Raw genomic sequence first — 23,829 nt, forward strand, 5'->3', positions numbered from 1 at the left:
CAGGAGCCTTACCCAGTGTTTTATCAACAGAGGACGCGAGTTGCTTTCAACATGTTGCACTAGGGTCCAGACCGGTTGGACTGTCCCACCTTTGGCCAGCAGCCCAGACAGTGCAATCATGTAACCCATCGCCATGCTAGGGATTGTTCATTTCCTGGAGAGGCTACAGACCCAGCTCAGTTTCACTGTTGCGCAATGCAGCAGACGCTAGCAGGGTGGCGGGTAGCAAAAGCCCAGTGGCCTTTGAGCCGCACTTACAATGCTTGAGCGGCAGCAGGGCAGCTCTCCTTAGTTCAAAATACGCTCCAGGCTTCATCAGCCTGAGTGGAGAGGCGAGGAGCAGGGCAAGCAGAGTGGAGTGTAGCTGATAAGAGTGGAGCTCGTAGCAAAACGGTGCTCTTGGACAGTGCAGTATTTTGGTCTATTACTTAGGCCGCTTGGCATGATTTATAAATGGATGCAGTTAGTTTTCCCCCTACACAAATATTGTCCTTTTCCAGATAGACACTGGACTTTTACCTCCCCAGAGGGCAGTGCTTCCAGTGGAACTGAAATTGAACCTGGCTTTTATTAGCTAGTGCTGCTTGCGCACCAGAGCAAAAATAGCAACCACCAAGTCATAAGCTATTCTGTTAAATTTCTCAGCCCATAGATTCCAAGGCCAGAAGGGACCATTGTGCTCATCTCATCTGATCTCCTGCCTAGCGCAGGCCAGAGAACGTCCCCAACATAATTCCTAGGGCAGATCTTTTAGAAAAACATCCCACCTTGATTTAAAAATGGACAGCGACGGAGAATCCGCCACAACCCTTGACAGATTGTTCCAAGGGTTGGTTACTCTCACCGTTAAGAACGTGCACCTGATTTCCAGTCTGAATTTGTCTCACTTCGACATCCAGCCATTGGACTGTTACATTTTTCTAGACTGAAGAGCCCATGATTAAATATTTGTTCCCCCTGTAGGAACTCACAGACTGTAAACAAGTTACCTCTGACCTTCTCTTTGTTAAGCCAAATAGCCTGCTCGAACAACAAAGCGGAGCAGAGGTTCTGGAACTGTGGTCCAGGAACAATTTTTGGGGAGTCACATGATTACTGGTGTCTCCTTCTTTGCAGCTTCTAAAATATATCCCCAGTCAGACTTCACCAGCCAAATGACTGGTGTTGCCACTGGGGTGTTATGTAGTCCTGAATGGAAGAAGGTGGGTTCCTCTGGTTGCAGACGGGAAGGGTGGAGAGTCACAAGAGAATCTATATGGCCTAGACCACATCTTCAGCTGAGCTCCTGAGCTTGAGATTACGGACTCTAACTCATCAGCGATCTAGCCCTTCAGTGCTGAGCATCAGGCCCCCAAATTTGGAAAAACGTTGACTTCCTGGCTAGGCACGTTAGTAACAGTGGTCTGATTTTCAAAGGTGGTGAGCTTTCACAAAAGACCCACTGGAGTCAATGGGAACTGCAGGCTACTCCTTGGTCGTGATCTAGCAAATACTTGAGATCATGCTTCATTTTACACAAGTAGCATAGGCCCTTGAAGTCAACGGCACTACTTGGGTGCACGCGTTGCTGGGTTAGGGCCACGTGCCTCAGTCGGGATTAGGGCGTCTTTCCTATTGACTTCAGGGCATTTTGGATCAGACCCTTAGTGACTAAGCCCTGGTCTACACCGAAGTCGACGTACTTAGATCGACTTACCGTGGTGTTTTCACTGCAGTGAGTCGACTGCTGCCGCTCCCCCATCGACTCTGCCTGCGTCTCTCGCCGAGCTGGAGTACAGGAGTCGACGAGAGAGCGCTTGGGGGTTGATTTATTACGTCTAGACTAGACACGATAAATCGATCCCTGCTGGATCGATTGCTGCCCGCTCATCCGGCGAGTACTGAATACATACCCTAAGTCTGGACCCTTCCAAGTGAGAGAATTTCAGATCAAGATATTTTAAGCCAAACAGACAGAAGAAAATACCCCTCACTCCACTGTACTTTACTTTTCATCGTTTTATTCTTGTATTTGTACAGCTATATTTTACAGAACGTATTAATGCAGTTTAGACACAGCCCAAACCCTGTCTCCCGAGATTGTTCATAACACAAGCATGTAAAATAAGACAAAAAAAAAAAAAAAAAGACCCAAAAAACAAAAAACATTCCCCGATAAACAGTTCTGCCAGAGGACTCCTTTTGCAACATCAGGCTGTACCTTAAAAAGGAAATTGGGCTCATACAGTTCATACATTGAAAACGTCCATTGAAAAGAAAGGCACCGTGCGAACCACATTTTACATATATACAGACTGAAAACAAAACCAAAAAAATTACACTTTATTATTATTTTAAAATTCCTTCTGCAGCTTTGTTGGTTTAATACACTTTTTTTGTAAATTGTAAACCTTCACTTGCAAAAAAATACAAATACACTGATGCATTTAGACAAAATATTTTCTTACTTATACAGATGCAATACTTTAAAATATCTTGTTAAGTGCTCTATCACACTAAAGAGTCTCAAATCAGCGTCTGCCAGCAGACGCTAAATCAAGCCTTTAATGCATTTTATATATTTTTAATATATCTTTAAGGTCTATATATATTTATTTTATATATATATATATATATATATTTATATTTATATATATATTTACAACTCTGCCATAGATTCCTTCACCTTTGGTTAAAAAAGTTAAAGCCCTCTCTTCAATAGTACACAATTCTTTTCTTCTCTTTAAAAGAACACACATTTTGCATACAAAGAGAAAGCAAAAAAACCCCAACAACACAAAAAAATAAACAAAAAAGCCAACTGTTCCCGTAAATCAACATTACATTCCTCATCTTCAGACTGTGAAGGTTAAACACTCCACTGCACAGACATTTTTTATACACATTTAAATCTGAATAAGGTTTTTTTTTATATAGTTTCACATAACTGGGAAAAATAAAAATAAAACCCGTGTAATTTTAAATATTTTTTCCCACCTATCTGCACTATGGGCTTAGAGGCACTCCATCGTGTGATGAAAGTTTTAAAGTGTTACAAGTGTTACAAGTATCCTTTGGATATCTTTCCCCCTCTCCCTCAAACACCTCTTCCTCTCTCTCCCTGCAGAGAAATCCACCTGGCTTTCAGCACGCCTTGGGCAGTTCTGGTGGCAGCTCTGTTGTCGAGACGCGGTATTGCACCTTGGTGTTGGTGATGGCGCCGTGTTTCTGCCGGAGGTGGAGCCGCAGCTGGCTTTTGTGGCGGAAATGCAGGTTACACTTCTCACACTAAAACCGAAAGGATGGGGGAGGCGCTGTTAGCTCGGACGTTTACAGAGCCATATGTAATCTAGCCACATAAATGCCCTCCCAACCCCCACCTGAGTCGCCTCCCAATCATTCATTAATGTGGCCTCACAACATGGCATGGGAGCGTATTTTACAGATGAGCAACTGAGGCGCAGAGAGGCTAAGTGACTTGCCCAAAGCCACGCAAGGCATCTGTGGCAGAGCCAGGATCTGAACCCAGGGCCAGCGCCTGAACCGCCAGCCCACTTCCGCCTCAATTTTAAAATATCATCGTTGCCAAGACGCTAAAGAAAAGACTGACCATCTCCCAGCTAGTCACTTCAAACACAGTGAGTACGATTAATATGAAGCACTTGGCAGGTCTGCAGTGCCTCTGTCTGGGGACTCTAAATCTTGTCCTAATTAAGGATTGCTCCGGACTCACAGCACCCTGGACACCCCCTTTCTTCAGAGAGGGAAAACAGCATCAGCGAGGTTAAGTGACCTGCCTGAGGCCACGCAGCAAGTCAGTGCCAAAGCTAGAAGTAGAGCCCAGGGCTCCCGGCTCGATTGCTTTAGCCTCTAAACCACAGTTCTGCCCCGTGTAAAAGTCAAAGTGGCTTTTTTCTGTCCCTTTCCATCCTAACTATTCCCACCTGCTGAGATTGCACAGGAGATCTTATATAGCAATCTCCCTATGGGCCAGATGGGGGCTCCCAAGACGATGCATGGGAAGGGGGTGCTACATGGTATGGGGTCACTCCAAGCCCCAGTCCCTCTGACTACTAGCATCTCCTCATGGTTAGCTCCAGCTATTTGGATTTGAGGTTAAGCCCCCAGGTTATGGGCCTCGGGGTTCAAAAAGCATCCTGGGCCAAGCTCACCGCTGGGGTAATGCTGTGCAGTTGGTGGTTCACTGGTTAGGGTAATAGCCCTCACTCAATAGAATTATGCCAGGGATGAGTTGAGCCTGGAGAGGACGTTTTGACAAACCTCTCATCTCTAGCGTCTATGATCCTCCGTACAGTAGAGGAGCAATGTCCTTTGTCCTCTACTGTAACATGAGCCGCGGCCCTTCGAAGGAACGGGACCGTCTTCGGTTGGGGAAGGGGAGGGAGAGAAAAGGGGTCAGGGCTGTTCCAAATACAGCTCAGTCCTGGTAAGGATGCACCACAGTGAAGACTGAACTGGTGGTCAGGACTGAGCCATGCCAGGGCGATGCCAGCGGTCAGTGCCAGACCATTTCTCCCCACCATGGTACGTGGCCCTTATGGCTGCTAGGGAGTTCTGGCTCTTGGTCACTAGCACGGATAACATGGGGAGGTCACTTACATGGTACGGTTTCTCTCCGGTGTGGATTCGAAGGTGACTTTTGAGCGTCTGCAGGTGCCGGAAGCGCGTGCCACAGATTTCACAGGGGTAGGGTTTTTCACCAGTGTGGATTAACACGTGAGCTCGGAGATGGGCAACCTGTCGCAGAGGAGACAGTGTCAGAAAACGGGTCCCATAGGCATGCTTGTCACACGCACTTCCCATTCAGACCAAGCTTCCCAAGCCAGTCCTATCAATCCTCATGCTTCAGGGCATTAGCTAGACAACAGCTGGGGTCAGGAGGAAATCCTCCTCCCATCCACTGGCCACGAGAGGAGACACTGGATTGGACTGACCATTCGGTACGGCAGCTCTGATATTAAAGGCAGACTCTAAACCTAATGGATTCTTCTAATAAACCAGCTTCATCAAAAGGAGTTTGAAAAGCTGCCATCTCTATGGACAGAGACTGTAACCACGAGCCCAGTCCTTATGACTCAAGTGACCATCCGAAGGGCCATCTTCCTAGAGTATGGAATCCTAGATCAGACTCCATGGGCATAAGCTAATGAATGTTTGCAGCAAAACCCTTTGAGATCCCAAACGGCTGACAGCACACGGAGAAATGTAAGAGGCACAGATCTGTTTAATTGAAAAACAATGGACTAGCTTCATTGACCTGCCAAGGGTAAAGTTCAAGAGACCTGTATTTGCTCCTCAACAGGCCCTAAGCAAGGAACAGTGCCCCCTTCAGGGCATTTCCCATGTCACAGACATGCAGCAGAGCCCCAGGCCCAGAGCCCATGCTCTGGGCAGGAAGACGCCTCCCACTCTCCAGGGGAATTGTAGCGTATGAAGCGGGATCCCCACCTGGACAAATCTGGCCCCGCAGGTCTCACACTTGTAGGGCTTCTCTCCGGAGTGGATGCGCGTGTGGGTCTTCAGGTTGGCCGGCCGGTTGAACTGCGCTCCGCAGATAGTGCAACGATATGGCTTCTCGCCTGTCACCCCGCCAGAAACAGAGAGACGCCAGGTTAGTGCACAGTGTCCCGAGCTCCCCAAAGCTTCCACTACAGTCACTAAATCGCTATATAGTCCACAAGAGAATGGAAAAGACACGGGCCTCCTAGAAACACCCTGTAAGCGCTGTCCCTGCAAAGCCCAGGGCAGACTCCCTGCTGTGTTCCAATCCCTTTGTTCGGCTTCGCTCCCCCTAGCTGGGAATCACCCAGTGTCTTTGTGATGGGAGTCCCCAGTGGGGATACAGCCATCATAGTCCGGTCCTATGCCAACCTCCCACGGTATGGCATGCTCCAGCTATCCTCAGCTGGCAGGCAGTCCCTTGGGGGACCAGTGCATGTTAGAGCAGTCCTCAGGCTGCTCCAACCTACATGCAGAGCCGGGTTAAGAGTCAGGGAACCTACTGCCTACAACATTTGGGTGCAGCAGACAATCTGCTCACTGGCTGTGTGGCACACCCACTGCACACTGGTATTTTTGGCAGGCAACCCTAGCCAGATGTGACCCTCTCCTCCTTCTCCCAGAAAGTTATTCGAAGAACTACTGTCCGGCTCAGATTGTGAAGCACAGCCCTAGAAATCAGGGCTACCAGGCAAGTCTGTCTGCTTTGCCAGACGGGGATTAACAATTCAGCCCCTCCTAGTCCAGCGACAAGCTGTATCATCCAACTTTATACTGTAGCTGGGTGAGCAAAGCAAAGCAGATGAGATCTGCCTGGCTCCGTTGGTCTCTGAATGGTTTCAAATACGTTTGGTCCAATTGTTGGTCGTTCCTTTGGCAAAGTGAGCAAGGCTGAGAGAGATCGAGGATGGTTCATAGCTATGGAGCCAGTAGTAACTGTGCTCCAAACCATTCAGCCTCAATTATTCCCACCTGCCATCTACACAAAGGGAATCGTCATGGGATCTCTGCCCTCCGTTGCATCCTTGGGATGGATACAGATGGCCTGAAAGGTTCATGGGAGGTTTATTTTTTCCCCCTCCTGCCTTTGTTTTTAAACGAAGAATAGTCTGAACATCAAATCTGCTTTCCCCTGATTTTGCTGGAGGACGTGCTGAGAATCTCCGGGGACGTATATTGTGAGCTCTTGCACCTTACGGCTCCGATCCTGCATGTGTTTAACTATGTGCCGTAAAGTCAGGCCATGTGCAATTCAGCCCAACTGAAGGGGGAGAGAGAGGCTGGGTCTTTAACCCAAACTTCCTTTCCCCGAAGTGTTAGTTGGGCATTGATGTTCTGAGCGTTTACAGAACCAAGCCAACCCCCCCGATCCCTTCCTGTCTCATCTTTCACTGGGCTGGCTTAGACCATTTCATCCGTCCGCCAGTCACCAGGGATTTTGCCAGATTAGATGGCACCCGACTTTCTAATGGAAAAAAACCAACCAGACTATTTGTTTTTGGTAAGAGAACCTCTCTCAGTCTCTTGATCCATCATAAAAAAAGCCCACAGGGCCCATCCCCCGCCCCAAACACTCTGAACGGGACAGCCAATACAGCTCACATGTGGAGAGGGACCCAAATGCTAGGCAACACCTCATAGTCAAGGATCCCAAAGTACTTTGCAGATATTAAGCTTCACAGCCCCCCAGGGAGGAAAACAAGTATTTCCCCATGGATCGCTGAACCACAAAGGGGTTAAGCCATTTCCAAAGAAGCAGAACCCAGGAGTTCGGGCTCCCAGGATGCGGCTGGGACCCTCCCTTATCAGGCGCTGGGGTGCTCTGCCCTTCCCTGCAGGCCCAGTCACAATGACCCAAGTGCAGGGTAGGGATTAGGCCTGCGCGCAAGGCAGAATGAAGCTGTGCCCTGAATCTGCTGCTCTGGCACTCGCGTGCCTTTCAGGACCTGCTTCGACGCATTGCCACGGGCTGGCGCCGGGAGCTGTACCTGTGTGAACGGTTTTGTGGCTGGCTAGGTTTCCCTTGTAGCGGAAGGAGGCCTGGCAACGGTCACACTTGTAGGGCTTATCACTGTGCGCCTGCAGGGAGTGTCTCTTGAGGGAAGCCTCTTCAGAGAACCTACAGTCACACTCATTGCAGAAGAAGGCTCCGTTTTCTGTCGGGGACAGAGAGAGAGAGGGAGGGAGAGGCGGGGAGAATTCATGAGATCAGCAAGTACAGCAGCACACGGGTCATCTCCTGCATGGACCGGGGCTTTTGACAGGGCCAAGGAGCCGATGGGGAGGCAAAGTCAATGTGTCCAAGCTAAAGTCTGTTTCACGAGGGTTCGATGGAGTTGGGGGAAGCAGCCCGGGAGAATGAAATCAGTAGCACTTCCACAGCGTCCGTTACCCTCTCTGTCATACATACACAGCAAAAATCACCCATGGGCCTAGCCAATAAACAAACCAATCCGAGGGAGTGTCTTAGCAAACAGGAAGCAGAAGGTGGGAAGCCGCCTCATGATGGTGGTTTCACTGTGTATGAATTCAGAGTTCTACTCACTGAGGGAACTTGGGTTTTGAGCAGCTTCCATTTTCCCCCCATTGAGTTGGAGGATGGGGACAAACAGATTTTTACAAAACAGGGTTCTGTAAGCCTCTTAAGAATGGCCATATTGGGTCAGACCAAAGGTCCATCTAGTCCAGTCTACTGCCAGTGGCCAGGTGCCCCAGAGGAAATGAACAGAACAGGGAATCATCAAGTGATCCATCCCCTGTCGCCCATTCCCAGCTTCTGGCAAACAGAGGCTAAGGACACCATCCCTGTCCATCCTGGCTAATAGCCATTGATAGACGTATCCTCCATGAACTTATCTAGTTCCTTTTACAGTCTAGCCCTCTTTATCCACAATTGCTCCTCTAGACTGGAGACAGCTCCGAGAACTGATGAGTGAGGCAGATAACATGGCCATGGCCAAGTGTGGGATCATTTCTTTCTGCCTAACTCAGTCCCCCCTGGCAATTTTGAGTGGCTGTGGCATTCTTCACTTCCTGTCTTAAGCTGTTGGGAGACTCTAATTACTCTCAACTAGCCCAAGCTGCCTTGTTAAAAGCAGAAACCAATTCCCATGCACGCTTCATTCAGCTAGTTAGAGGGTTTGGAAAGCACTTTGAGATCCGCTTGGAAAAGAGATGGCCTGAACCATTGAAGTTCAGGTTCAGGATTTGGGTTTAGCCCATTGTAGAGACCGACACCGGCCTGCTAGTCCGGCCGCAGGCTCAAACATGCCCAGAGTTCTGGGGGTGCTGCGGCCGGGCCCCTCTCTCATGTGGTGGAATGGCATTGTGGGAGCATCAGCCCACAGATTCCATGGCGCCCCCCTCTGCCGGCCTGGAAGGGCAAGTGCGGGAGGACGGAGTCTGGACATACCACAACTGGAGTCGGAGTATTCGGAATGGGTTTCGCCCATTTCCTCTCCGAAGGTCGAGCCAGGGGTGTGAAGGCACATCTCAGAATGCTGGGGGGACTGGGAGCCGCAGGTGCTGCATTTTGAGGAATGCAGGTACAGAGGGGACTGCCCCTCGCTGCTCCGAGGGGACCCATCCAGAGATCTGTGGAAGAAGAGCAACGCCCGTTGGAAGGCTTTAGTGACACCAGACCACGGCGCCTCCGTCAGCCCAGGCATAAAGAATACACACGCATTGCTAAGCGGACCCTTAAAGACGCCCTAGTCAGGATCAGGGCCCCATGGGGCATTCAGCAATCACACTTCATTCTTTTATAGTGCCCATCCCACAAGGACCTCAATGCACTTTATAAACATCCCACTTGGGTAGGTAACAGAAGAGTAAACCGAGGCACAAGGTTTAAGTGAATTGGCCATAGCCACAGAGTGAACCAGGACGCCTAGTCCCTAATGTAACCATCAGCCTACGCTGGGTGTGGTTACACATTTGGGAAATGTACATTACTGGCTAGATCCTCAATTAGTATCAGCTGGCGAGGCTCCACTGAACGCTCTGATTTATACCTGCCAAGGAACTGAGGCAGGAGGCTAGTTCACCAATGCTGGGCATCTACCCAAAACATGAATAAAACCTAGCAGCGCTGCAAGGAGTCCTGTCTCCTCCACGGGGATCTGCCTTACCTGTTCACAATGTTGTTGAGCCTGCTTGCTTGTGGGATTGTCGAGTCTTCCCCATTCAAGCTCAGCTTGGTTGGGGACTGGACGTCTAGATTCTCAGGTTCCATGGACTGCTGGCAAGCCGACGTAGACACGTAGGAGCGAGGGGAGAGGGTCCCTGCTTCGTTCTGGTCGGCGCCGTCTTGCTTGGTGCTCTGGTTGAGGTTGTTGAGGACGATGAATTTGTACTTCTTCCAGTTGCAGGCTTTGGGGTCGGTCGGGCTCTTGGTACCCAGAGATCCAGAGCTTTGAGCGATGCGGGCGTTCTTGCTGCTGCTGGACTCAGTTGGCGAGTTGGGTTGGCAGTCTGATTTCTGGGGGCTCTGGGGGCTGATGAGACCCTTTCGGTTCATTGGTGTATTGGTTGGTTCGAAGTGTTGGCTTATCTCGTCTTCCGAAGAGGTCCGCTCTTCTTCTTTGGCCACTTTGTCACAGGCGAAGTAGGGATTGTTTCGGACCGAAGGTGTGACGGGCTTAGGACCAGCGGCTATGCTGTAGTGCATGTCACTTCTGGCCTCTTCGACAGCAGCCTCTTTTGGAGAATAAATGGTGGCATGGCACGTGTTGGCTGAAAGATCAGTGACGGCTCTGGTATAGTCTGTAGGGATTGTCCTGGAGCTGTCACATGGCAGCGTTCTCTCCTTTGGAAAAGGGTTGACCCTCGAGACATCCTGCAGGGGCATCCTCGTCTCTCGCAGCTCGTCGTCCAAGAGGAAACCGTTGACTGGAATGGGGTTGTATCCAGTGTAGGAAAGGGGCGATCCGGACAGGCCACTGTACAAACTGGAGGCAAAGGCCCTCCCATCACAGAGAGGCGTGTTTCGGAGAGGCATGTTGTTCTCGGAGACTTCCCGGCTCCTGTACGCCATCACCTCCGGATGACTCAGCATCCGGCCCGTCAAGAACTCTTCCCTTGGCGTCTTCATTGCGGAGACCATTTCGGCTTCGCTGCATGGAGACAAAAGGAAGGGCGTTACGCTTTATTCCCAGCCTTTGAAACGAGCTGTCAGATGCGTTGGCAATTCCACCCTCTGCCCCACCCCCCCAAAATAGGCTCTCCAACTCAGCCACGGGTGTCTCACCTAGACTTGACAAACCTTCGGCAAGTATCGACGACGTGCTCCATCTGCAGGTAGAGTGCGGTGGCCATGACGGCCATGATGTTGCTTTCCCTCAGGTTGAGGCGGGAGGTGTACATGAAGTCCAGCAGGATGCAGAATCCCTCGGGGTTGATGTCTGGGGCCAGAGTGATGATGTTCAGATTGCACTTTAGCTGGTCGGTGAATATGCTGTAGAAGAGGCCGCTGCAAAGGGGAGAAGGGGTGGGAGGGGAGAGTGAACCCAACGTTCCAAGATTTCAGAAGAAGAGAGGGGGGAAGAGAACTTATTACAGGGGTTCTCCATCGGGACATCATGAACTCTCAACCTCCACCCTTCCTACATTGCGACGCTGGAAGATGGATGGGAGGCCGGCCCCAGCGAGGTCCTGTTATGGAAAAGGTTGAGAACTCTAACCTTAGTTAATTTAAAGACCCTCCGTAGATTTAATCCTCTCACTCCTCCCTATGTCTCCTGCCTCCTCTGATCTAGCATTAAATTCTTCCATTGGTCCCCCAAATTACACCGCTGGGTGCAAGCGCCTTCTCCTCTGCAGCTCCTGCCATCCGGAGCAGCCTCCCTGCATCTCAACTGCTCACCAACTCTCCACCTTCTCCACTTAAATGTCTTTTCTCCCTTGCCTACTTCTCTTAATTCCTCCCTCCCGCCCCGCACTGTCTGTTTTTCCTCCCTCGGTGAGTTATTGAGCTCTGAAGCCGCATGGGAAAACACGGTTTGTGTCAAATGCACACTAAATATTGCACTGTCAGAAGACGTTTATGCAAAATACAAATTGTCGATGATTTGTTTATGCATTTTTCCACGCCAACGGCCTCTCATTTCCTCCACATTAGCGCCACCTGATAAGACGAGGCCCAGTGACAATGCCAGTAGAGGTGGCGGGTGTTTTATTTATAGGGTACAATAGCGAATGGATCTCTCAGTCTGTGGGGAAAGCAGCAAGGGCAAGCTCTGGAAAAGAGGAGATGAAGGGGGGGGAATAGGATTGGGGTCTTCAAATACTTGAAAGGCTGCCATTAAAAAAAAAAAAAAAAAAGTAGAAAAGTTGCTCTCTCTTGCCAAAAAGGGCAGGGCATGAGGCAACGGGTTCAAACTACAGCACAGCAGAGTTAGATTAAATCTCAGGAAAAACCTCCTAAGGGTAAGAACAGGAGGACAATGGAACAGACGCCCAGGGAAGCTGTGGAATCTTTCACTGTAGGGTTTCAAAAGGAGGCTGGATCGCCATCTGTCTTGAATGGTTTAACCACAACAAATCCTGCATCTTGGCAGGGATTAGACTAGATGACTCTTGCGGTCCCTTCTCACCCTATGGTTCTATCATTTCAAAGGAGCAATAATACTACACTTTTAAAATTCATTGAGATGTAGCCCTTGACCTCTGAGGCGATAACCAAAGCCACCAGAGCCGGGTGACTCTAGAGATGGGTGCACAGAGTCTCTAGATCTAAATACTGCTATCTTCCCCAAGGTCGGAGAGGGTTTTGGTTTGGATGATCCCGTGCAATGCTGCATTGCACAAAACACACTTTTAGCTGCACATCGGTATGCAAACCAGCTAAACCAAAGAGTTGAGCATGACGGACTCGAGTCCCTGCCAAGCATCTGCTACTCATGGATGTGAACACAGGGCTCGGAAAGGCAGAGCTGGACCCTGGGAAGTCAGACGTGCTATTTATCTAATGGAACAGTGTGTGCGCACAAAGGAAGGAAAGGGGGCTTGGCGGGGGCGGGGGCAGAAAGCTACTGTGTCATTAGCCCCTCCTCACCTGCAGGCCATGAGGACAGTTTTGTGGGCTCTGAACTGTTCCCGGTTCACGATGATAACAACATCGGTGAGGATATCCCGGCTCCGAAGGCGGTTGAGATTGAGAAGTACGTCACTTGCGTGGCGGGTGAACTGGATGCAGCTGTCTGCCGGAGAGGCCATCTCGACTCTGCCTGAAAAAGAGAGAAGAAAAATAGGACCATGAAGAGACTCAGAAAGCAACAAAGCAGGGCCAAGAGGCTGCTATTGGTCTACTCCAGCAGGGGCTACCCTGCAAGGCAGTGTTTGCTTAGGACAGCAACAGACCCTCAGCTAGAGAAGAAATAATAATCTAGGACGCAACCACATTTCAGCTTCCATCTGTACTGGCCATGAGCACCAGATTGTTCTGCTAAATGTTCCAAAAATGGGGCAAGAACTGGAGGGGCTTCAGCAGGAGTCCCATCCTCCTAGCTGATAGGGGACCACAACAGGACCTTCCTGGGGAATAGGTGGGCAAGGTATATCACACCCCAGGCCTGCTCCCACTGTGGCCAAGCCAGCAGGAACTGTCCTTAGCTCAGCTCCATTGGAAGCTGCTCTCTGAAGATCTCAGAGGAAGAGCAGACAAAGCAAATCAAACCCTGGACGCTACGCCGCAGTAGTTATTAGATTACACACTTTATGGTTTGGTCCCGCAGCTCTGATACGTGCATCATTCCCATGGACGTCAGGGCAGCCAAACTACAGAATCCAGCCATGGAAATTAGAGCTAGTCATAAAGATCCCATACAAAGCTACAGGCGTTCAGCGCTTCTGAAAATCCAGCCCTAAGGGTCTCAAGTTGGGCATCCAAAGATCAGTGGCTACTTCGGAAGATAATTTGCCCAGGGTCACAAATCAGTGGCTGCATCAGGAACAGAAAACCCAAGTCTCCCGATACCCAATTCCCTAGAATCTAGATCACCAAGGATTCTTAATTCCACAACTCTATTCCTCTTCCCTCGCCAGTTCTTCCAAAACACATGTTCTCTTTGATCAAAGTTGGAGGGTCTGCCCCAGCCCTTTCCCAAGAAGCTACCATCCAGCACCTGAAATTCCACACTGGAATTTGAATCTTAAATGCCAAATTCCTCAATGACAGGATTAGTTCCAGCCACGGTTCCTCTGCCGGTGGTGGGATATGAATGTGTAATTTTGTTCAGAGCAGCCACTCTCCTGAATACAGATTCTGGCTGGGCCTAATGAAACATTTCATTCAACACATTTAAAAAGGCATGAAATTAAATTTACATACCCAATGCCTCAATTCACAGCCCAAAAGTTTCTTTCAAACCTACAAAGCAAGCACAAGAAAACAAACACCAGATTAGTTCAGAAATGTAAGTGGGCTGTGGTAGGATGCAAGCTTGTTGTTTTGATGTAACATCAGCAGGATGCGAGCTGAAGCTAATAGTACTTCCACTCTCCAATAAAGTTAATTTGTTTCTCCCAGTACAGTATGTTCTTATTGCAACCACAGGCTTTGGGAATCTAATCAGAGACTCTTCCACACCCTCTACCCCAAACCATGGGTGTATGCCAAAGAGCCTTTCATATCTATGAGTCAGGGACTCGAGGGTAGCTGGGGAGGGTACAGGAGGAGTCAAACAAGAATTCATTTACCACTTCTTTTAGAGATGCCTCTCCCCTTCCACAATATTCCCACTTCTTTCTTCTCATTGCATCACACAGGGCTGCAAGACTCTCTCCCCTCCCCTCTTTCATTTTCCCCAGAAACTAAAAAGGGGCCAGGAATCATTCTCCTTAGTAGCCACCATTCTTCTGAAGATTTCAAAGCACTTTGGAAATATGAAACACTAGAAATTGCTAAAGATTGGGAAACTGAGGCACTGAGAGGTTAAGTAACTTGATCGAGGTCACACCGCAAGTCAGTGGCAAAGCTAGAACCAGAACTAGTCCCTTCTCTGAATGCCAGAAGATGCTCATTGTCTCCACCTGCTGGCTTTGGGGAGTTAATACAGTTGGGACAGAAGAATTTCTCCTTTCCATTCCATGCTAAGAGAATTTTATTTTTCTTCTTACCTACATGAGGACAAATACTCCCCCTCCCCCCATAGTTGGTTGTTACATTTAAAAGAGGGGGAAAGAGCATCATAACTGTTATTTGGCTTTTCAGATAGAACCATAATCCTTTCCATGCCCACAAAGATGTATACCCAGAGATTTATGGGGCCTGGGGAGGAAGAGGAATTAGTATGATTTTTAATATGCTAAGACAAATGCATGGCATTAAAATCCATTTCATACACTCAAATGACGTGAGTTTTCAGAGCGCCTCCGAGTCTCCCTATCTTGAAACTCAAAAAAGGTGACTCATTTCCCAAATACTGCAGACTCTGACCTTTTTTGCATAGCCCTCTGTGCCAACCACTTTCAATGTTCACACAAAAGCCAAGAGATTTACAGATTGTGCTAGCAACTGGCCTAGCTTCCAAGTTCCCACCCAGTGGAATGTGTAAGTGATGTACAACCGGGTCAGAGTCTGAGCTCAGTCATTTCAGTGAAAATGCCAGGCACATCTACAAGCTACTGGAGTTGTCCCGGAGATCAGAACAGGGCCCACTTCTAGGCTACGACATGGGTCTGAGAATTACAAAGCTCACCATGAACTCCATCCCGTTCCACGGAATGCAAGCAGTTCCCGCAACGGTAGAATTCTTTTACAGGGATGCGGCAGGGGACAACCTGCCCTGGGCGCTACCTGGTCCTTTGTACCATCCTGCTGCTGCCCTCTAGCACATCCACAGCACACATCCAGTCTCGCTGCCCAGCCCAGCCTTGGTCCACACGGTGCCCCTCTGCAAACCCACTGCTGTCCTGCCACAGAAAGCAGACCAATCTGGGCTCCTGCCAGCCAAGGGGCCTTTTCCAACAAGGGTCCCTCGCATTGCGTTGCGCAGCAAGGTCTGCCTTCAGTCTGCTGCTGGGATTGAGAAAGAGGAAGGCGCTCCTCCCCCCTCCCCAGACACACCCTTGACCCACCCACCCCATATTAATCAAGCCAGGTGCAAATGAGTCCCCCCACCCCATACAGTTTGGCCTTTGCACCCACCTGATCATAAGAGGGCGCAGTTCAGCAACAATAAAGATAGAGACTGTCAAGATTTGATGGCTGATAGTGGGGAGGTGGGGGGACGACGACGGGAATTCCGATATGAAAAATCCACCCCCCCCCCCACCCAATTTCCCACGCCCCGGGGTTCACCCCCCCAAAGGCCCCTTTTTCTCCACGTGGGGGGGGGGGGGGGGGGGGGGCCCCTTCCTCAAAAACCCCCCCCCCCCCCCGGTCACCCTCTAGCCCTGCTCATGGAAGGGGGGGGGGAAACCCAGGCGCCACCCCCCCCCCCGAGACCTCCCCCGAAGCTTCTCTTTCCCACGGTACCTTGCCGCCAGCTGCCGGCCCCAGCCCCGCCGGTGCGGTGTGAGCGCCGCGTTTAGCCGGGGAGGAAATGCGCCCCCATGGCCGGCGGGCGCCGGGGAAGGGCACCGCGCTGTCATTCCGGGAACGCGCCGGGCTCCGGCTCTCGGCAGCCCCGTTCTAGGAAGCCAGGCGGGAGCCGAGCCCGGGGCATGGCGAGCCCGGGGAGCCCGCCCCCTCTGCGGGCCAGGCTGCAGCCCTTTGCAACACGACCGGGGGGGCTGGAGCCCAGAGCCCCGCGTGGGAGCGCCCCCCTTTCCAACCCGCCCGGCTCCCCCACGTGTGCAAGGGGGCTGGAGACAGGAGAAGTGCTGGGGGGGGGGTCCTGCCGCCTAGGGGTCCGGGCAGCTCCCCGCCCTGCACCCTCCCTGCACGTCCTTGGCAGGAGGCGGGTGGATCCCATCCAGCTGCAAACAAATCCACCCAACACCGGGGAATGCAGCGGTCCCTCGCCCCCCGCCGGCAGCGGCTCGCCCCATCTCCCCCACGCCGGGAGACGCTCTGCCAGCCAGGGCGGGCGGATCCCGCGGGGCCCCTTTGCCCGCTAGGCGGCGCTCCGCCACCAGGCAGTGAAGAGCCCCCCCCGACTGGATACATACTGTCAGCAGGAGAGACAGCTGCAGGGGTCCCTGCCACGGGGCTTGGTTTATTTTCTGGGGGCAAGTGACCCACAGCAGGAACCTCAGGGTGTGTCATCCCCTTCGCCCCTGCCCGAGAAGCAGAGCCCAGCGGGCACCGCCGGGGTCCCCAGTCTAGAGGGAAAGTCACCTGTGGTGAGAGGCTGCTCCGGTCACAGGGACCTCCTTGCAAGCTCCCTGGCTCGGAGAAGCGTTCATTGGTTACAGAATGGCATGAGACCAGGGGGTTGTAAGAGGCCGTCAGAGCAGGATTTTATTAATTTAGTAGCCTCCTGGGGCCAGGCCAACAACTGGTTTGATTAATATGAAAACTAGAGAGAGAGAGAGAGAGAGAGAGAGAGAGAGAAAAGCTCAAAGACTTAAATACTGTGTCAGCGTAAATCAAAGAAGCTTTAGCCACTCTTCCCCATCCCTTGTTCCCTCTGGCGACTCGGTCACTAGCAGCGTATTCAGCATTCTGCACTGCCAGGCTGGTCTAATTTCCTGCCAGCAAACAAATGTTTCTAGGAAATGCAATATATTACAAGGATGGCTTTATGATCAGCATTTGTAACCAGGAAAACTGCACCTGTCCTCTGGCACTGCAAGGTGTTCCAGCGAATTTTAATGTCTTCCTTGGAAGAAGATTTTAAAGGGGTTGCACTTTTGAATGCTTGGAAATGGCCCAGTTTCTAGTCTGCACATTACTTTACTCTTCATTTAAAAATAAAGGGGGGGGGGGAGAGAATACCATTTCAAAATCCTATTGATCTTGCCAAAATCTTGCTTAGCATTAATGAAGATGTAAAGCCAATAAGCGTCCTTGGAAAGCGCTGAGTCAACCTTTTCTCAGGGCTTCCCAATACATAAGAAAGTCCACACATTAATTTTTAAAATGAATACAGAAATGTTATTTCCATGGAAGTCAATGGAGTGACGCCAGGGGAAGTGTGGCCCATTATCTCAAATATCAGGTACTGTTTAAAGTAGCTTAAAAGAATACATCATCCTAACTGCAAGTTTGGAGTGTGGACACACACTCAGGTATACTCCAGCTCAGACTCGGCAAATAAATTTAGCCCACATAGCTGCTCCCAGTGGCCATTAGCACACACTACATTTTTTAAAATAGCACAGCATGGTGGATTTGGGAATTAGCCAGGTAAGTTATCCTACAGAATGGCCAGGCCTGTGACTCCGGGAGAAAGGTCTCTCCTCTACAAACAGTTCTACAGTGCATTAGTCAATAGCTCCCTCTGTAGTGAGTAAAATTCAGGTCTTCATTGTGTCTGACTGATAATAAATGTAATTGGAGGTGAAAAGACTAGCCTATAACACAGGGATGAGGGAGAAAGCCAGCCACTATTTCCCTCCCCCCTTATAAATAAAATTTCCACATGGAAGTTACTGTTTTTTCTGTAATTCTACTAATCACAAGAATTGTTTAAAAATAAATCTAGTACAAAAATATGGGAGTTCTTCATAGGGGAGATTCTTGTTTATAGACCCTGTACTTCACTATAAGTCTGAATGAAAGGTTAAAAGGAGGAACAGGAGTACTTGTGGCACCACAAGTGGGCTTAGTCCACGAAAGCTTATGCTCTAATAAATTTGTTAGTCTCTAAGGTGCCACAAGTACTCCTGTTCCTCCTTTTTGCGGATACAGACTAACACGGCTGCTACTCTGAAACCTGTTAAAAGGAGGGACTCAGTCAAGTCAAATTTCCCCCAAAATGAGTTTTTAAACAAACTTTTCCAAAATGTAGGACCCACTATTTTTTAAAGTTCCAACTAAAATTGTAAACACTGCCCCAGGCAGTGTTTGCATCCAAAATATTGCAGCACTAGAAGCTGAAACTGACTTTACCTTGATTTTTTTTTGTTCAAGAGGAGAAATATTAACTTGGCTATTTAAATTACTTTAATCTTGCTCATCTAAAGTCTTTGTAGCACATTAAGAAAATGTTGCTTGAAATAGGATTTAAAGAAACAACAACTTGGCATTATCATAATTAAGTTTTGCCACCTGCATTTACATTGGTGTTTGTCAATGTGTTATCCAATATAGTATATTTCTTAAGACTTCCTTATAAATAAATAGGTTGCTGCCATGTGGGGAGACTGAAACCTTTTTTAAATGAATGCATAATTCTGCAATACAAGACAACCTGTATTAGACAATGATTCAGGAACAGCAGATGAACACCACAAATAGGAAATATTTTAACATGTGATTTCATGAAAACATTCAGACAGAGCTCCACATGTAAGTATCAATAACATTTTAATATGTACTTGGTTGTTTTCAGTTAGGCTAGTCAATTTCTGTGGCACTAGATGCGTCTCTGTATTCTTCATTGCTGACTTTTAGCTAGCTAGCAATTTTTTTTTGAAGAACTGTATTCAACATGTTTTTGATTTCCCAAGCTTGAAAGGTTAGCTGCAACCAGTCACCAAAAGGAATTTTAAAAACAAACCACTAGATGGTACCCTTTAGCTTTGTTGTAGAGATCTACTATTTCCCTTGGAAAATAAAACCCCACAGCTAAGGCTGGAAAACATATAATTTTGTCCATGTAATTCTGTTTCTCTTAAAACACGTCTGAGCAACATTATTATTTTTTACAAGCTTTTTCATCCTTGCTTTTCACAACTTAAATGTTTCTGCTAGGCTTATTTTAGACTCAGACTGAAGTCTTAAGTCCTCACTATCCAGCATTTAGACTAGCTGGGAACACTAGCAATTAAAAAAAGAGTAATACATGCTTTTGACTTGTTTTTTGAGAATCAAATCTCATTCAGAGTTCCTTCTCTTTAGGATAATAAATAACCAATGAAATACCATTTCTTCTCTGATTATTGACTCAGACAGTCAAAACAGAGGGTGGGAGGTGGGGGAAAATGGATTTGAAACAGATCCCAAGAGATCTTTGATCTATTTTGCCCCTCAACATTGAGGATTTCCCTAGAAATGGAGTCTATTCTTCTTGGAACAATGAAAATCCATTCTTCTGGAAGATCCTTACACAGCCTTTGAATATTTTAAATCACTGATTACTTGACAAAGACAGAAAAATTGAGGGCTTTTTTAAAAATGATGGATTGCTGGTTTAAAACACACAGTTGTAATGCAAACTGCAGTTCTTGCCCCATGAGAAAAAGTTTTGCCTTAAAATATTTTTGAAGGGATTTCCTAGCTGTAAAACAAGCCCTTAAGGCCTGCTGGAAGGAAGTCTGTATTTATTCTGAAAGCACTTATCCCATAAGCCTTTAATACAATATTGTGAATAATCATTACATTTAAAAACCTCAGGACAAGAAGCAAGATGGGTCTGATGACAGACTCAAGGCCCAGTCCTGGAGTCAGGAGTCAAGTAAAACCATCTTCTGGAGTCAATGAGAATTTTGCACCAGTTAGAGGCTGCAGGTCCTTTTCTGCTTATCAGTGTAGATCTCCATTCCCAAGCCAGGTTAGTGCTGACCTTGCATCCAGTGAAGTCAATGGCAAAACTCTCATGGATACGGGCTTTTTTTTTTTTTTGGTACTTGATTTTTAAATCAAATCAGATTTACCTGGTGTATAAACATAGCCAGATCCTGGGTTGGATGCCTTTAAAAGCCAGATTCAAAGAGGGACGAGAAGCCACAAATTTGAAAAAAAACTGTAGGATGTTTTTATTTCCCTACTCTTCCTTCTAGGCTATCAAGGCTATTTCATAATATTTCAAAATATTGTGACAACAAACCAAACCCCAGACACATCCAGAAGGCGATTCCCTTTCAAACAGAGCGAGGTCGCTGCTACTCCACACACCATTACTTAAACCACTAAGTTTTCACAACAAAGTTTCTCCCCCTTTGGGGTGGGGGAGGGGAAGTATTTTGACATCAAGTCACATCTGTCATTTACACAACAAACTAACTGGAACTCTCCAATACAAAGCAATCACACAGACTGTACAGATCACTTTTTCCTATTCCTCCCCCCCCCCCCAAGCAGAAGCAATTTGCTTGGACACATTCCTATGGAGGAGGCACTCCTGCCATTTAAAAAAAAAAAAAACCTTAAAGAAATTAACAAGGTTAGGTGTGAGGAAAATGAACCCTTGGCTCTGTTGGCACTGGAGTTTGATTGACTTTCTCCCCCTGCTTGTCCTTGTAGAGAAATACAGAGGGGTTTTCACCACCCTGCTCACCTCATGAGTTTTAAAAACTCATCAGCAACCCCTTGACATGATCCCATATGTCAACAGGGATCGGATTTCAACCCTGGCTGGCTGAAGTAGAGATTTCTAAAGAGTCACCCCCCTCCTTTCTCCTCCTCCCCCCCATAAAGTTTGATACTTTGCACCTTGCATGGGGGGGGGGGGGGTGCGTGCACTTTTGCAAAGCTCTGAGATTTCCAATCCCCCCCCTTCCTTTTTCAAACAAACCCGCCGGCTTCTCTTTGCTGGTTGCTACCTCCAGGAATAGCGTGTGGAAAGGGGCCAGCTGGGACTGCAGGTTTACGAGCGCCTGTCTCCACGCCAAGCGCGATGTGGTGTGTGTGTGTACGTACGTACACACACACACACACACCCCACTGGCGCTGCAACCAGCAACCCTGCTCCGGAGCCATCCGCGGATCGTGTTTGCATTCCGCAGCAGCCCGTGTCCTGGGCGTTTTGAGGACTTTAGCTGCACTCAAGGAGACCATAAACTAATTGGAAATCCATTAAAAGATTACACGGGTTTCCTGTAGGACGCTCGCCCTCTGGGACACGAGCCCTGGGAGGTTTCGCTCCCTTTCCACCTGAGTCTCGAGCCCAGAATTATTTCGTCGACGCTGGTTTGATGGACTTCCTCCTCCCCCCCCCCCCCCACCCCCCGCCCCAAGCTGGTGATCATCCAAATCTTTTACAGAGATAGTAATTCAGTAGCCAGGGGTTTAAGTTTCCTTAAAGCACTTATGTCTTGGTCAAAAATGCTTTTATTTCTCTGTCAACAACAAAAATCAAACCCAGGATGGATGAATTATTCTATGAAATACAAACGTGTTTCCTAAATAATGACTAAAAAAAAAAAAAAAGGCAAAACACGGACGTGGTCAGCTCAGGCAGGTAAGAGTTAGTCGATCCAAGCAACAGTCGCTTCGCACAAGGACTTTGGGATCCCCCTCAAAATCTCCCGCGAGTCTTATCCAGCAATCACGACTTTTTGATCGCTTGGGTTGGCAGGACTAGAGACAGCCACCGGTTGCAGAATTCACTAGCCCTTTTGCAAAGTCATCTATTTGCATTGGATTGGGGGGAGAGAAAAAACAAACACACACACCACCACCACACACGCAACCAAGTTGTGTTGTCGCCTCCCTTAGCGCAAGCCAGAAATAAAATCGGGAGTGTTTGTGCCCCGCCGTTCCTGCCCTCTGCAGTCACCCTGTCTAGTCTGAATCCTGGTGCATGTGCCTTTGATTATCAGCCCCACGGATGTTGCACCGTGGAGAAAAAAAAAAAAAACCAAAACAAAAGGAAAAAAAATACACAACAACAATGCAGCCATTGGGAAACAGCCTTAAATCACGCAGCGCCCAAAACACCACAACATGTACTGCCACCTCCCCCCCACCCCAAGCGATCTCGCTCCCACCGTCCTGTCAACACCTCCCCATCGCCCCGAAGACCCCACATCCAGATGCGGCTGCAGGTGCAGAGCCCCCTGCCCCCCGGAGGAAGGTTCTTCCCCAACCAAGACAGTGGATGCTAACATGTTTCCAATGCAAAAACAACACCACCACAAATCGCCTGTCCACAAACACACACACACACACTTCAAGCCCAACGGGGGTGGTCAACCAACGGCAGGGGGGCGAGGCCGTGGGGCCGCTGCAAAGCGGCCGAGTTTGCTGGGAACATTTGTTGTTGCAAATCTCTGCTCGCTGCCCGCTGTCACTGACTCGGCTCGGGGAGGCTGGTGGTGGCCGGGCGCCAGGCGAGGGAAGCCTCAGCCAAGAAAGGCGAGGGAAAGCAGCCGCCCGGGCAGCGAGACTCCGCTCCCTGTCCGGAGGGGCAGGGGAAAGGCAGCCCGAGGGGAGGCAGGAGCAGGAAACGCAGCCGGCCCTGAGCAAGCCACCAAATCCTCCTCCTCCTCGTCCCCCCGGCTCGGCGCAGGAGCCCGCCGAGACCCTGCGCGCAGAGCCGAGCCTGCGCTCGCCGCCTGTCCCCCTCCAGCCAACAGCCCGGGCTCGCTCCGCTCCCCCACCCCAAATAAAAACCACGCGAGGCCCCTCGCCCCGAACACCTGCCACGCGCGAGCGGGAGGGAGGGCGGGCGGGCACGGGGATGGGGAGAGAGGCGCCCGGGAGCCAAGGGACAGAGGCGCCTGCTGGCAACCTCCAGCCCCGGCAGCATTAAAGGGTAAAAACGCAGCGGCGGCGGCACTAGAAGCGGCAGCGGCGGCGGCAGCAATCACCTGGTCTCCGGGCTTTCCTAGAAACTCCTTGCATCACCACTTCTAAGAACCCCCGTTCTAAGAATCAACACAGCTCGATTCTCGGAATTTGAGCTGCCGACTCTACCACTGCGCCCAGCCCAGGGGAGGCCACCGGCCACCCCGCTACCTCCCCCCTCGCTCCTCCCCAAGCCGCCCTGCCCGCCCCCTGCCGCCCGCCGCCGGGAGCCCCGGGGAGCCTTCCCGGCCGGGCCCCCCACCGGCCGCGGCGCCACGAGCGGGGGCTTGCAGCCGGGGCCGGGGGGCTCCCCCCGCGGCCAGTGGTAGGCGCCGGGCTCCGGAGTCACGTGGCCGCCTGCCTTCTGTGACGTCGGGGCGGCTTCAATGTTGCAGAGTTCGGCCCCTGGAATTCTGAGAACTAATTTGCTATTCGGTGACATAAGAGAGATCCGGGGCTGAGGCCACCCCGTTCTCGGTCGTGAAAGCCCCACAAACACCGCCGGCCTCCTCGCAACACACCAGATCCCCCCCCCACCCCCCCAGCAAAAGGCTGTGCAATGTAGGGACCTAGGAAAGGGAGGGGGGGTGAGGTTTTCATAACGCAGGAGGAGAGGGGGGAAAAACCCGAATAAAAAATGCAGGAGGAGGAGGCAGACAGAGTCTCAGGCAGTCAGGAGGGAGGCGAGGCACAGGATTGTTTAACGTTATTTTTGCATCTGCTTGAGCAAGTTTCGCCTTTAAAAAGATCCCGGGATCGTGCTACCTTGGACT

General features: G+C 49.8%; 1 protein-coding gene across 7 annotated transcripts; it reads right to left on the reverse strand.

Annotated features, from left to right (window-relative positions):
• Nucleotides 1-1,983: 1,983 nt before the first annotated feature.
• On the reverse strand, nucleotides 1,984-23,198 carry BCL6 (BCL6 transcription repressor). Of its 7 annotated transcripts, none has more exons than XR_004647114.1 (11): nucleotides 23,080-23,198; nucleotides 13,829-13,867; nucleotides 12,554-12,725; nucleotides 10,748-10,969; nucleotides 9,630-10,613; nucleotides 8,912-9,093; nucleotides 7,488-7,655; nucleotides 5,449-5,579; nucleotides 4,600-4,737; nucleotides 4,152-4,361; nucleotides 3,180-3,267 (listed from the first exon to the last, which is right to left on the reverse strand). XR_004647114.1 is itself a non-coding variant. In XM_034781618.1 (9 exons), exons 1-9 carry the CDS (start codon nucleotides 23,111-23,113, stop codon nucleotides 3,124-3,126), a joined length of 2,175 nt encoding a protein of 724 aa, XP_034637509.1. In that variant the 5' UTR covers nucleotides 23,114-23,133; the 3' UTR covers nucleotides 1,984-3,123. The 7 variants fall into 7 exon arrangements, 2 of the variants coding, with proteins under 2 accessions (XP_034637509.1, XP_034637510.1); XR_004647116.1 differs by lacking the exon at nucleotides 23,080-23,198 and adding an exon at nucleotides 15,977-16,194; XR_004647115.1 differs by lacking the exon at nucleotides 23,080-23,198 and adding an exon at nucleotides 15,198-15,521.
• Between the last annotated feature and the right edge of the window lie 631 nt (nucleotides 23,199-23,829).

This window comes from Trachemys scripta, chromosome 9 (assembly GCF_013100865.1).
Source record: "Trachemys scripta elegans isolate TJP31775 chromosome 9, CAS_Tse_1.0, whole genome shotgun sequence".
Lineage (NCBI taxonomy): Eukaryota > Metazoa > Chordata > Testudines > Emydidae > Trachemys > Trachemys scripta.

Excerpts from the sequence above, each read along its gene's own strand:
- BCL6 (XM_034781618.1), bottom strand. The coding sequence starts at position 23,113 with ATGCAAGGAGTTTCTAGGAAAGCCCGGAGACCAG. Across the intron at positions 4,738-5,448 it reads GCGGGGCCAGATTTGTCCAG|GTTGCCCATCTCCGAGCTCA; the intron begins GTGGGGATCCCG and ends CCTCTGCGACAG. Across the intron at positions 3,268-4,599 it reads CCGGAGAGAAACCGTACCAT|TGTGAGAAGTGTAACCTGCA; the intron begins GTAAGTGACCTC and ends TTTCGGTTTTAG.